The following is a 14788-nucleotide window of genomic DNA, read 5'->3' on the forward strand; positions in this document are numbered from 1 at the left end:
ACTTCTGGTTGTTAAATGATGATAAGGTATGTCATAAAGCCTATTTTGTTTTCCAATTTATTCAATAAATATTTATTGAGCACCTGTCTTTACTTGAATACTATCACTCACCCACCTGCTTTCTCAATGTACTCACCTATCTTCTCAATGCACCCACCTGCTTTCTCAATCTTAACTCTTGTGGTTTTTTTCTAATATTCAGGGGAGGACCTACACACACTTTTTTTTTTTTAAGATTTATTTATTTTAGAGAGAGAGTGTGCACAAATGGGGGGGACAGAGGGAGAGGAAAGAGGGGAAGCAGACTCCCCACTAAGAGGTGAGCCCAATGAGGGGCTCAATCTCAGGACCCTGAGATCATGACATGAGCTGAAACCAAGAGTTGGCTGCTTAAATGACTGAGCCACCCAGGCGCCCTTAGATACACTCTTCTTAATATAGGGTAAAGACCTGATGCTTGGGCACCCTAGATGTGAGTGATTTAACACAGTCCATGTGATCCACAAGCAATACTGTAACAAACTGGAGTATCAGAAAGATCAAAGTAGTGATTACTTCTAGGAGGCTAGAGCACTGAAGGGCCATGTCAACTCAAAAACTATTAGTTTATGTTCATACACAGGTAAGAGCAGCACTGAAAGCACTTTGCAGTTTTACTTTGCTCTGAAATCAACACAAACCAAAGTCAATCAGAAACTAAATACTCAAATGTTTCTTTAGCTTATGCTTCAAGAAGGAACCAGTAGATTATCATATAATCAGATGGTTTTAGACCAGGTTTTTATGCTTATTTTATTTCTCCTGGAAGAGTCTAATTTTAGGACAACCCTGGTCTATCAAGGCTACCAAAGCGAAGGAAGACAGAACAGAGTATCATCTGGAAAAAGCTGTAAGATTTCACACATGACTGGCCTGGTAAACATGAAATCCAGACTTCCTCAGTTCTTTTTTCTCCCACAGATCAAATTTTTATCAGTCCACTTCACCCTAGAAAATTAGCTGGATCACACAGGACATATGAGAACTTCTGAGACTGACCTTCCTCACCCTAAGTCCTCAGAGGCTGGGAATTGTCCTAAATCTTGGGTCCCCAGTCCTAACAGAGGCTTGATGTAATCTGTACTTGAGATCAGAAAAGGGTTGGAGACAAGGCAGGCTACTGAATTTTTATGGAGCAGAGGGCAAAGTTCTTTTTCTTTTTTTTTTTGTAGTTTCAAGTTTTTATTTAGGTTCCAGTTAGTTAACATACAGTGTAATATTCATTTCAGGAGTAGAATTTAGTGATTCATCACTTACACAGAACACCCAGTGCCCATCACAATACATGTCAGGGCAAAGTTCTTATGGCTAGTTGGCAAGAACAAAAAAGTCCAAAATCCTTGGCATCAAATTATTTCCTCTAGCTAATCTTTACAAAGAATATGGACCTCTTTGATCCCTCATCCCAGTCCAATCCAATTCTGCTAGTCTGCTGTCTTTTCTCTAAGAGTTTGCATTTACATACCCTTAAGAACAAGAAGGTCATCAGATTTATAACTCCCCTTTATAGCCATGGTAGAAGCAAAAGGAAAGATATGTAGATCAAATCCCATTATCACTGGAGTCAGGAAAAGAAACCCTCAGGGGAGGCTGTTAGAGAGGGCATGCTCCAGCTGTCCACATCTTTCCAAAATGACAACAGATTCTATGGTGTTCAGAGTCATCATCACTTGCAAGACTTTTGTGCCTTGTACCCTACTCTTCTTTGGAAGTTCTGGCTTTCTTCGTTTTTGGAAAGACTCACCCAGTGTCCTCCTCTCTGTGTGTTTGCTGCAGGAGGAAAAGCCAAAAACCGGTAATTACCATGGCTTAGTCCCTGAATCCCTATGTAACATTAAGTCCTCCCAAGGTCAGTAAAAATTTGGCCTTGAAAAAGATTATACGACAGCCACTCATATGAAGAAAAAGCCATTTGCTCCTCTGTTTCCCACAGAGTTAACGGAATGTATTATGACAGAAACAGAACAAGTCTGCCAGGACCTGGGCAGACAGAACTATCCTTTCACCAACCATAAACAGATATGCTCTTGAGCTAGAGAGAGTCATAATAGAAATATATATTGCCTTTTATCTTCTTTTCAGTGAGTAGAGTGAAGTGTCAGGAGTTATTGGTTTAATATCAGCAAAGAAGAAGCTATTTCTTTTTTGAGCGTGTACATAGGTATACACGTAACGGCACACACAACTATACAACTGTTAGGCTAACCCGGTTCTTAGTAGCGCTTCTAAAACACATAAAATTGGCCTGATAACATCATCAGTGTATACAGCCTCAAATTGTTCCTGTGGAATCATGTAAGGAGCTGTCTGGGTATTTCTGCTCAAAGAAAAGGGAAAAGGAAGACAACACGTTTACCTCTACTTAACTCACATAAACTTAGTTCAGAAGAATGAGAACACCTAGGGGGCTTAATCGATTATTGACTCTACGTTTACAATGCCCACCGAAATCAATGGGAGGGTGATTTGTCAAAGACTCGATTGATGCCCCGGATAATGTCTTAAAACTAAGAAACAGAAAGGACAAGTCCTGATCTACTGAATCTTCTATAAACGCTAACTAGGCTCGGAGTAATTTCCCCACAAGCAATTGGAATGTCTTATTTTATGCCACAGCATTTGAGGCTAATAACTCGATTAACCTCCTATCCCCTACTAACTAGATTTATGAAATGCCAAGGGAATCAGCAAAGCATTAAACTTTAGCTTGGGTATAATTACTTTTAAGTGAAAAAATAAAACCATTACCACAAAACTAAGTACTTCCTATATAGCTAAACTCAGACCTTCACAATTTCTAATGTAATATAGGATCTTGGTCAAATATAAACAAAATGGATAAAAAATAACAAGTGATTGATCAACACTTAATAACAAAACAAAGACTGCATTTTATAAGCATTAGTTGAAACTTTAGCTTCAGTTGCCCTTTATTTAATGCTATCCACTGGCCTCAAAACTGAACAATTCATGTTTCAGCAAAGCCACCGAGAGGATGTGAATAGAACTGAACTAGGATACAGTTTCCCCTATGATAACAAATTTTCCTTTGCCCATTTTCCCTTTTTTTATTGAAAAGAAAAGTAATGAAATGAAAGGAGGAGTATTTCATACTGAAAGTGTTAGCCATTGCTCATTTGGAATAACAGCTTTACTGTTTCAGCAATAAATATGATAGGAATAATAACCCATGAGTGCACGCAAAACTTTTATAACTTCTTTAGCAATGAATTTGTTTCTCTCTACTCCTAGATCTTATTACTATGAGCATCTGTAGGCATCCTTTCTACAAACATAGTAATTCAGACTCTTTAGCAACATAGCAACACTGACCTTATAGTAATGTCTCAAAGACAAAAAAAAAAAAAAAAAAACCAGAATCAATTAAGAATTGGAGAAAGGATTACCTGAATGCTTGCTGTAGAGCGATTTTTGCGGGTTGTGGTAGTAGCCATTGTAGTGGTGGTTTCCATGACAGTGGTAGACATTTCTGGTGGCATGGAGGTCGTCTGTGTTGTTCCCAAGATTGACGGGACTTCTCCCACCAGCCGGACACTTCCATTGATTTTAATATTGGGGTTGTTCTCAGCTGCCATGTTCAGTACTTTCAAACCATCATAATAGAGCCCAGAGAGCTGGCCTTGGAAGAGACGTCCTTTGTCTTTTCCACCGATGGCTATTTGCGCCTGGGTGTTGAAGATGGTTAACTGCCGGCCTAGTGGGTTGGGTGGAGGAAACATTATTATTCCCATATGTTATCTCTCTTTGCCTTGCCTGGTCTCAATGGACCAGGCATCAAAACAGGCTTCCGTGAACAAATGAAGGGGAGAAAACTGGATAACAAAAATTCAATAGACATTAGCAAGTAACATTTCACTATGTTTATCTCTTCCACTGTCTAGCTGAATATCCTAGATAAGCTGAATAATTCAGTCTCTATTTCATTATTATGAGGAAAGAGAAATCTTGGTTCAAAGATTTGCAGTATTGTGGTCTTCTTGGGTATGTAGTTGTGGATGACAGAAAGTAATCCCCAAATCAAGTGATGACAGTAATAAAGCATAAATACCTATCGCACTAATTTTTAACTACAAAGTCATATAAGGGCAACTAAATAGGATTATAAATGTCAAACAAAAACTCAGTGAGGTGACTCAGAACACTGAATTAAAAAAATTGATTAATTGAAATGAAATGAAATTCCAATTAAAAGACTTGGATTCATTGCATACTTATAGAAATGAAGTTTACTCACAAAACACCTCATTTCCTAGAAATCTTCATAATACATACTATTCTATCTATACTTGCTGTTTAATAAACATCATGACAGATAATTTCCTACCTCTTTTAATTTGGGGGAGGAACGGGATTATGGTAACACAACTATCTCTCTCCCTAAAACATGGGAAATAAACAGGCATTGATAATGTTTCAGGGGTGGGGGAAAGAAAAAAATGCCATTCCAAATCAATGAATTTAAAAAAAAGGGGATGGGTATTCAGGAAAAAAGCAACACATAAAATTCCTTAAAACGATAGGCATGTTCATGTGTTGAAGACTATCAGTAGTTCAACTTATTTGGAGTCCCATTTGGGGAACCATATTTGTTTCTGTGAATAGAAAACTATCAGAATGAAATCATGACAGAATAGAGTTGAGAATAGTGCAACTCAATTGATCTTCTTCCCAACTACCTCTACTTAAAAAAGCCTCTCTTAAGTGCTAGATCTTTCCCAGAAAAATACAAACAGCTTTTTAAGGCTAAGCAATTCTATGCTATTATTTCTTCAGATTATTTCCTTCTGCTTTTCCATATGGAGAAGGGGGAGAGACTTATTAATGGAATTAAATATATCCTTTTTGAGTTTTTCTTAAGTCAGGAATCAAACAATATTCCACTCATTCTTAATCTAATCACTTGCATTATTTTAGCTATAAATGGCTGGAATGTTCTGTTATTCCTGCCTGCTTATTAAAAGGGAGTCTATTTTTAAAAGACTAGGTTTTTGCCCCCACAATCTCTGATATGAATAGAGGCATACTGTGATCTTTGGGCTTTTAACCTCTACCACTATTACACGGTCTTTAAATCTCCACGATGATTAGCTATCCTTGAATTTCTAGTGTATAATGTGGAATGCCTTCTGAATGTATAATAAGGGATGAAATGGAAGAGTCAGAGAAGGGAAAATGTATCTGCTCAGAAGGAACTCTTTATACAAGAGTCAGTTCTGCCCATGGCTCATGGGGTAACCCTTAAGGGCATATTAGTTAAGAATGATTTATGAATAATACCTTTTTGGAAGCTTCAAATACTGCAGTATGGAGAATTGGCCAAAGAATTTTGTTATAGTGAAAATGATCTGCACTCTATAAAAATATTTGGAGCATGGAAATGTTATCTGTTGGATTTGATAACAGAATTGTCCAGATCCTAAAAGAACAATCAAAATAGATCTAATAGGTTTCCATTATTTTCCCACCAATTCCTTCAGTGCCTAGTGCACATGCATCATCGCCTGTCCTTTGGCCTCTCATTTCTCACATAAGATGCAGCAAAATGTTCAGTGCACAATAAAACTGGATAATGGCCTGGAGCTCAACTCTCTTTACTGTTATTTCTTTGACAACAGCTTTTTCTAGGGGGGCTAAGCTTACTGCAAAAGAAATGTCATGATAGAAGGGGAGAATAATACACCCTCAACCTTGCATAGACATTTGTGGGCAGCTTAACATGATAAAGAAGGAGCTGCCTAAAAGGAGATCTCTAGAACTCAATTCAGTAGCTTACACTAGAGAGCCCCAATGTCAAGCTATCCCTTCCATTCACATAACTGTCAGCCAACCATAATATTTATTCATCTCCTTTTTTGAATATGCTCTAGCACTGATGATCAATGAATAGGGATAGCTAGTTATAGGTAAGAAATTTTATATTTCTAGTATTTCTGAAAGTAGTTCACATCTGTAATGGTCCTTACCTTATTTTCCTAGTGATATTATTCTGCCAGTTATTACAAATAAAGAGGGTCAGGGAGAATTGAAATGCAAAGTTGAATTACAATGGCTAGAAACGTTGGATCTCCTTCATTCCAGTTGCCAGAGTGTACTGCATAAAAGGGTCTTTGTTTGAAACTAACCCAAGCATGGAGAAGGGCAAGACATGTTTCCTGGGCCACAGGATGAAGCCACTGCTCCATGTCTTGTTATTGCTGCATTCCCAGAGAGATCTAATGGTTTCTTGAGAACAAGACACTGGTGGAGTGAAATAGGGAAGGAGGTGGTCTATCCTTCAGTTCTCCGTCATGTCGTAGGAAGTGTTTGGATTTTTGTTTGCTTGTCTGATTCACAGTCTATGTCTAGCTAGATCTGTTTTGTTTTTGTTTTGTTTTGTTTGCTGTTTCCGGATCCTTTCCTAGCCCTTTGTACCTTGGATTGGGTAGTTAAGAGTAAAGCGGGCAGTCACTAAAGTAAGAGTGGGAAACTGAGTCTCCTGTCAGCTCTTCCTGTGATCAATTTACCTCTCTCAGCCAAGCAGGGGTGAGTAACTGAAAACTGGCCTCTCCCTCTGAAGGGTTATTATAAGGGGCAGACTGGGGTAAGTTTTATCATTTGCCCCAGATTTCTCAAAATCAATGTCAGACCTCATTATTGTCATTCATTATGATAATTTTTTTATAATAAGTAACTATGATATCTATATCTATATCCTAATCTAAGAATTGTTCTATCATCCATAATACTAAATTTGGTTATACTAGCACAGGGTTTGTAGCAGGTTACTCTCTGCTTTGTTTTGGGTGCCCATCTTCTTGGAAGTCATTATTGTTACCTCATTTGGATATCAAGTTCACATACTGCTTAAATTAAATCTTTGCACGTCTCCAGTCAGTGTTGCACAAAGACTAATTAATTAAACCTCAGAACACCCTTGGGGAATAGGCAGTATTATTTCTCCTCTCCCCAGATGGGAAATCTGAGATATAAAGAGGTTAAGTGGATTGTCTAAGGTCAGAAAGTATCAGTCAATAGTAGACAGAGCCAGAAAACAGACTCAGGAATGCTGTGACCCAGATCTCTTCTCCAATGACAAAAATAACTCCAAAGAGGCATTCCAAGTGCTTCCTGATACGTCTGCCTATTCATCCTTCCATCTTTACCCTTTTTTAACTCGTTGTCTTTACAAGGTCTTTTGGTATATATTTTCTACTCCTTTTGAAGGAAAGGTTAGCTAGACAGAGGAAGGGGTAAAGCAATAGAATGAATAGATGTTACTCACCCAAAGCATTAAAAAAAGTAATTTCAGTTAAAATGGTGTAGAAGAGAAAACCTCCAAGTTTGCAAACAACCATTTTCAATATTATATGCATATATAAATACATACATATTTGGTTAAGAAACTAGAAAGCCGCCCTCCATCCCACGTGACCCACCCTGCCCCCTCGGATTTGTTGGCCTTTCGTCCTTCTATATGAAAGCCAACTGATAACAATGCTATCAGAAGGAAAACTAAAAGCCTATTCATAACTTTATAATGGTTTATACAAATGAAAACGCCTGGCATGCTCTTAAACTTAGAGTTCAAAAGGCGATGGAGTAAAAGAAAATATTATTAACATAAAATTGAAAGAAAAAAAAGTTCTCTCAGGCACATGAGACTCAGACATGCATATCTAGTTTTCTTCTCCTTTATCAAAAGTGAGGCAATCATAGTCTTTAGTGTTAAAGGGACTTTATGAGCTGGTGATTACTAACCAAAATTATTTGCTTTTTAGAGTTATTCTTAATTTATTTTTAATTAGACCACATACGTTAAAAACAGGGCAAACAGTTAAGACTCAGTGAGGATTTTCCGTGTTTAAGGGTCTAAATGTTGTCACCCAACTTAAAACTGTAATTAAGTTTGCTTAAGTTGCATATTAATATATTCAATTGCTTTTTATGTATCACTCAATCAAATCTCTACGAATTTTAAGGACTCACTGAAGGTCTTGAGACAAGAGTAGCTTGTACTGGCTCAGGAAAGAAGGGACTACATAGCTTCCGGAAACAGAGAATTTTCTTCATTGAAAGGTAATAGTTTATATCCTAGAGCAAACAGAAGCCACACAGAAAATTCTAACATCAGGTATAACCGCTGCCCTCTTTTATTAACAAAGTGGTTGTTTTCTACAGCAAATCACAACTGCTGTTTTGCCTTTCATGAGCCTTTCTTTTCCAACTCATTGTCTTAGCCACTTGCACTTTTGTTGCATAAATATCAAACACATAAGGGTATTACACAACCAAAGTGTAAAAAAAGCTTTTCTTTTCTTTCTTTTTTTTTTTTTTTTAGTTTCAGCAAACAACTAGGACACAATTAACCTCTTATGAAACACTTTTGCCTCTGTTAAGTTTGAATCTAAAGGCAAAATTCATCTTTCTCATTCTTTCTTCATTTAAAAACAAATGTTAGAAAACACTGCTCCCCTTATAACATTTGTCTTAAGCAGTTTAAGTTACAAGAGTAGATCTGCTGATTTTTTTAGTTATCCACGCTGGAGAGTAAAGCCAAAACAGCCTCAAGATGTAAGTTTAAAGAGTACTTTTGAAATTTCTTTAGAAAGCTTTGGTATAAGAGGTAATTTAAAACAAATTAACAAATAATGTCATGCAGTGGTTAAATTGCCATAATACATTTTTTTTAGAGGTTCCTGGAATTTCTTGTTTGTGGTTGTCACGCTGATAGCAAGCTAGATGTTAGTCCCTTTAACTGTATTTTAATGGCAATGTATTATAGCATGATTTATCAACATATGGCAGGTGGAAGCTGACACAAATTATAATGAAAATTAAAACAGTCATTTATGCAGCAGGCGATTATCATTTAAGGAACATTTATTTGCAGGCTTTAAAAATGAGGGTTTAGAATCAAATGATTTTAAAATGAAAGTTTTAACGACGGTTACCTTTTTCCTGCAGCCACTCCTCTACGGGCCGGTTATATTTGAAGGGGATTTTCTGTTTTACCATTTGGAAGCGTTCATTATCAGTGTTGCCTTTAAAGTTTAAAAAACAGCTTAAAAAACAATCTGAAAAGTCAATACGTCATTAAAAAACATCCTAGGTTTTTGGTTTGTTTATGAAGTTTTTAGAGATAGATATCAATTTATCTTTAGTAGAGGTGGAGTTGAAGTCACTCTGCCCTTGGTTGACAGGGTTGAGGTCAGGAGACTCTTAGCTATGCAGTGCTCCATCATGTTTTGGAAATGTGGCATGGGATGGGAATTAGAGCTTTGGCTATTTATAGAAATGGGTTTACCTTCACTATTCTCCATCTCACCCCAACCACATCATGATTGGGTCAATGGAAGCACAAGGATTTTCTTGGTTTGTGAGTAATTTGCCTGCCAGACCAGCTTCATCTGTGGTAGGGGACCCCCAGTGTCTTAGTCACGCATGATCTGCTCTCACGGTACTAGACCTTATCAGAAGCATGGGGTCACGTACTTCCTTATTCTCCTCTCAGTGTTTATAACTGCTCTACCTGCTGGTGGAGGGAAAGATCATTTAAGCCTTGAATGGCCAAGGGAGACTTCTTACTCCATAAAGGAGACCCTGGCATCCTACCAGGTATGTTAAATAGATGGAGTATTATAGATGGTTCTTTACATTTCTATTTCTCTGCCCAGACTTGTTCTACATTTTAAAAAAGAAAACATAAAGTAAATATTTGTAAATCAAAGCAGCTATAAATATAGGTATAGAGTATTGGCACACTTTTAAGCACCTACATTTTATTACTACTAATAAATGCAAGCTTTATAGGTTTATCTAGTCTCTCTCTCTTAACTTTCTATAAGAGGTCCTTTCTGAACAAGTATCTATTCATAAAGCCTGTTTGGGATACTTCCTCCAAGCATGAAATACCTAATTAGTTTCAAACCTCAAACATAACGCTTTTAACTGCTACTATGCCCCCTTATTCCTTTTGTAACTGTTGTTTCCACCCCTGGATGGTTTGTCTAATTAGGACAGATTTGGAGAGCAGTATTGTGGAGATATACCCCTAATGAATATGCTTCAAATCACAAAATAATGAAGCCACGCTTTGGGAACTGTTCTATCTCATCAACCAACCTCACAGTGATCAAAAACTAGTGAATTCTAATTCATGACTTTTCACTCGTAGCCCTATATCAGAACTTAGGGAATCCCATTCCAAACTGCCAACATTAAAAATGAAATCAAAATCTTAAAAAAAGATGTCTTGGAAATCATCTACAAAGAAGTCTAAAAGCCAGAAAGAACATGAGGATTAAATATAGCATCAGGCCAAGTGAGTAGAATGTGACCGTGGCACTTCAATCTTAGGGCCACCTTCCTATAGAAGTTATTATTGATATGTGACTGACCTGGTACCTGCTTTCCATGAGGTGCAACATGGGAAAGGGCTGGCCATGCTGGGAGATGTTTCCAAGATTCCCCAATCATTTCTGCTATGAACAAATGATCTTAAGAAGCTGACTCATTCTCATTCCCAAGGAATAAAAAAACTAATAACAAAAACATGAACAACAAAAACAAAGCTCGTGAAAGAGACAACAATGGGTATGTTTCCAGCCTACATCATGGGATCTTATGTGGCTGGGATAAAACGTAATATATTAACATATCAAAGAATAAATTACAATGAATGGAATATTATTTCTCATAGAAAAAAGTTGGGGGGAGAAGGTGTAGGTAAGGAGAAAAAAAAAAACAGAAAGGCAACTTCTTGGTGTTTCCATAAGCTCATGGTGAAAGAAATTAATTTTATCTTTTAATACAGTTAGCAATTAGAGATTATTATAATGATCCTCCCTGGTAGATTTGGGGATTCAGAACTCTATTAATCAAAAATAAAGTTGGGTAAACTCTCACATGTCTTCATAGAAAAGGAGCATGCACTTTTCTGAGAAGAACCTATATCTCGTACTCTTAATCCTACCCTAAAGAAGACAGATAACATAAGGGATATCATCCATCTTCATAAGCTTTGACCCCTCTCAAGTTTTAGTTACAACAAAGTGTTATATTGAAAAATGGCAAATGGGTTGTGCTAGATTCACCTTAAATATATTCTATTACTTTGGGTTTTCTGTAACTGTTGTTGGTTGCAACATTAAATATAGTCATAACCTTCACTCCACTCACTGTGGAATGGATTAGTGAAGTCTGTAACAAATATCAAGCTAAGTATTCTTAGAAACATGCAGGCAAAATCAGAAGTATCCAAAATTCCCAACTGCCAGAGTTCTATATGCACTAAATTAATTCAATAAGAAGATGCAATGACTTACTTCCTTGGAATACAGAGGGACTCTTTGTCCTCCTAAGCATCCCCTCCCCATACACTCTCTTTCAAACCTAAAGCTCCATAGAAAATCATTTTGAGGCATGGTACAGGCTAGAGAAAGAGAAAAGTATGTTGGATAATCAATAAGTGATATGTTGGGAGGACAGCATAGCCATGATTCAACCTTAGACCCATCGGAAAGTGAAAGAGAGAGAGTCATTCTTCTCCATCTCAGCTTTAAAGACATTTAGAAAAAAGTTTTAAGTTTTCCACACCAGATTCATAGCATCTGGCATACTGTTAAAAGTTGTGAAAGATGGAAGGTCATTTGGAAAACCAAATTGGTTTAAATTGCCACATTAACATTGTTCTTAGTCTCTTTTCATGTTCTTGTTGGTTTTTATTTTAATTTATCTCAGACATTAGTAAGAACTGTTTTAGAAACATGTGCATGAGAATGAGTTCATTTGCCCCAAGCCCCATTTTGCTAGATTGACTGAAAAGTAAACAACCTTCTAAACATAAGAATTCATACACAGGGACTACCCTGAAAGCTGAGCAAACCTTGTCAAATTCATATACATTCACATTAAATCCTTAATGACATTCAGTTGTACATTTCATATAGCAACAAGTATAAAAATTTGAACAAAGAGTGAAATCAATTCTTCAACAGAAAGTAATGATATCCTCAAGAAAGAATGGCCTTATGCATAGTAATGTCATAATGTCAGTAGAAAGAAGCATATGTGCCTTACTAATCAGACCAAAATGTAATGACCATACTTCTCAAACACACTGAGAAATCTATAAATTGCACCATGAGATCTTCAAATAGACATTTCTTAAATTACTTATATGGATCTGACACTCACCTACATAGAACTAAATTTTAGAAAAAAGAAAACTAGTCACATTTTATTCTGTTTAAAATAAAAGCGTGTGTATGTGTGTGTCCCCATGCATTTTTTTTATTAGAAATTGAGTTTTTTAATGCCACTGGCCTCCTACATTCATTTGCATTTGTATCAGTGGTCCTATTATCAAGTATTTCAACTCCGGGAGACACATCTAACATGCACTGTTGAATTATAATATTGTGAAGAGCAGAATACTCTGAGGTGAAATTATTAAGGCCCAACTGGTTCACACAGAGCTCCAACCTTCATTCAGAAATACCTCATGTTTTCTACATTTGAGCAAATCCATTTAGGATAAAAAAAAGAGAACAGAGTAAGGAAGACAAAGAAAGCAAGTTGACCCTCCAACAATTTCCCAATACATCAGTCTCTCTTTGCAGTCCCAAAGGAGTAAATCTGCAATATGTTGTCAGTCCCAAAGGAATGAATATTTTTTAAATTGAAGAATGGAATGATAGAGAGAACTTCTGTATAGCACAGAAAGTGACTTTTATGAGACCTTTATTATCATTATCTATTGGTCCAAGCACAGATCCTATTCATTAGCTATTACACTTATTTTCTGTAAGCCATAATCAATACAGCACAGGAGTTAAGACCATGGGCTTTGGAAACAAATTTGGCTTTGAGTTCTAACATTAGCATTCAATAGCTATGTGATCTCATGCAAGTGACTTGGCCTCAGTTTCCCCATTTCCCAATTCACCGTAGGACGTAGTATAGTATAATAAGATGTAGGGTATATACAGAACTTGGGATATGAAAAACATTCATGTTTTGCAAACTATTATTAATATGATTCAGTTCTTTCCTAATGATCTAAGGGAAGCACAGATTCCAGGGTGTACTTCTATGACCTCAGAACTTTACCAGGACTCCATTCAAAACATGGCCATCTTCCATTTTGTCCCACAAAGATTATCTTCCAAAGATCAACAAGCCATAGAAAATGAAACATCCTGAATATCCCCCAAATCTCCTAGCTGTTGCTTTTTATATTTCTGAGTCTTCTAAAATATACTTAGCTAACCCCATTTCCAAAACAAAGTGGGTTTCTAAAACCACTGAAAGTAAAAGAGCAATTCAGACATTGACAGATGCGATTTCTTGGTCCAGCCACAGATAATGATGATATACTGCTGCGAAGTTGAGGAAGAGTGTCTTAAAGGTTCTGGCAATTTGCACCGGGCTGGCAGAAAATGCTTTCTTGCAGGTAGCCTATAAATACCATCTGATATGTTGTCAAGCACATGGACATGCTAATAGGAATACTGTAACAACATTCATCTGTGCAAAATTAATGCCAGAGGTACTTTTTACATTTTGTTTTGAGTCCTAGAATAAAAGAGAAGTTTTCTTTATTGTTTTGTTAGACACTAAAAAATGAGACCATGGGTCTAATGAACAAAGAATGAATATTATGAATTAGAGCCAGAGGCAAGAGAAAATCAATGTGAGTAGGCTCAAGCAGTAGGGCATTTCAGAGGTTCTTACGATGTCTCTCTCCCCAAACAACACTTTGAGTTTCAAAGCAAATAGAAGACACTAAAGAAAAGGAATTGGTGAAACTCTCTAAGCTCAGCTATGGTCTTGTTCCTGATGTTGACCCAGATGAACTCTCTCAGAGTCAACAAGGGGGCTGTTGTCTACCCAAAGGGCATCTAGAATGTTTGGCCACTTGTAAGTAGTGGATGGACTGCAACAAAAAAACCAAATATCTGTTATTTATAAAGTGCCTTTCAACCAAAGAGCTCAAAATGCAATTACAAGCATCATCTCATTAATCCTCAAATACACCTTTGAGGTTGAAGGAAAAAGAACTATTTATATGTTATGAGCCTTGATCCTTTCATGTGCCAAGGTAAAGAAATTAATCTCCTAGAGCAGAAAACTGATCGGCTGGGGGAAGTGAATTAATAGACCCAGAGCACAAGGGCATTATTAAGTAAGCAAGCTTCTTCAGACTCACTTAGGTGGTTCTGTGAGCCAAGGGAACCACCTTTCCCAAGTGATGAGATGTCTGCTCCTGGACAGTAGTGTGGGTCACCCAGGCATACCCTGACTTGGCCAATGTGTTGGCCCACACTGTCTCATTGCTTTAGATATGTTCAGAAATGGAAAACATATGTGGAAAGGCATATCATTTCCTTCCTATATCAAAGTCCTTGTATTGATACACCATTTCTAGGCTACAGGGGTTAAGTGTCTGAAGCAAAGATGACTCAGACATGAGTGAAAAGAGCACTGGCTGTGGAGTCAGACTCTGGATGAAATCCTATCTCAGATATTTACCATTTCTGTGAACTTGAACAATTGACAATCTAGATGAGTCTCAGAGTTTCTTCACTTGTCTAAAAAAATGAAGATAACAATATCTTTGTTACAAGGTTTTATACAAATTAAATTCAATAATCCAGGCAAGGACTTAGTTTATGAGGAGTTGAAAGAGGTTGGGAAAGGGGAGGGTCTGTGATTTACTTTAATTCTCAGGATCTTTCCCTAACACATG

General features: G+C 37.0%; 1 protein-coding gene across 13 annotated transcripts in view; it reads right to left on the reverse strand.

The window, feature by feature from the left end:
* NRXN3 (neurexin 3) overlaps window positions 1–14788 on the reverse strand; it is a 1474839-nt gene that overhangs the window by 139662 nt on the left and 1320389 nt on the right. For 9 of the 13 annotated variants that reach the window (XM_028123231.2, XM_088025019.1, XM_088025020.1 and 6 more), the window contains 2 exons: window positions 8991–9080; window positions 3447–3754 (listed from right to left, as the gene is read on the reverse strand). In XM_028123231.2, the coding sequence (XP_027979032.1) occupies window positions 3447–3754; window positions 8991–9080 (398 nt within the window). The remainder of the gene's footprint in view (window positions 1–3446; window positions 3755–8990; window positions 9081–14788) is intronic. The other 4 variants (XM_028123318.2, XM_028123540.2, XM_028123629.2 and 1 more) reach the window with 1 other exon arrangement.

The sequence above is a fragment of the Eumetopias jubatus genome, unplaced genomic scaffold (genome assembly GCF_037043125.1).
Source record: "Eumetopias jubatus isolate StellerSeaLion01/CBP00866 unplaced genomic scaffold, mEumJub1_p1.0 scaffold_7, whole genome shotgun sequence".
In the NCBI taxonomy this organism is placed as follows: domain Eukaryota; kingdom Metazoa; phylum Chordata; class Mammalia; order Carnivora; family Otariidae; genus Eumetopias; species Eumetopias jubatus.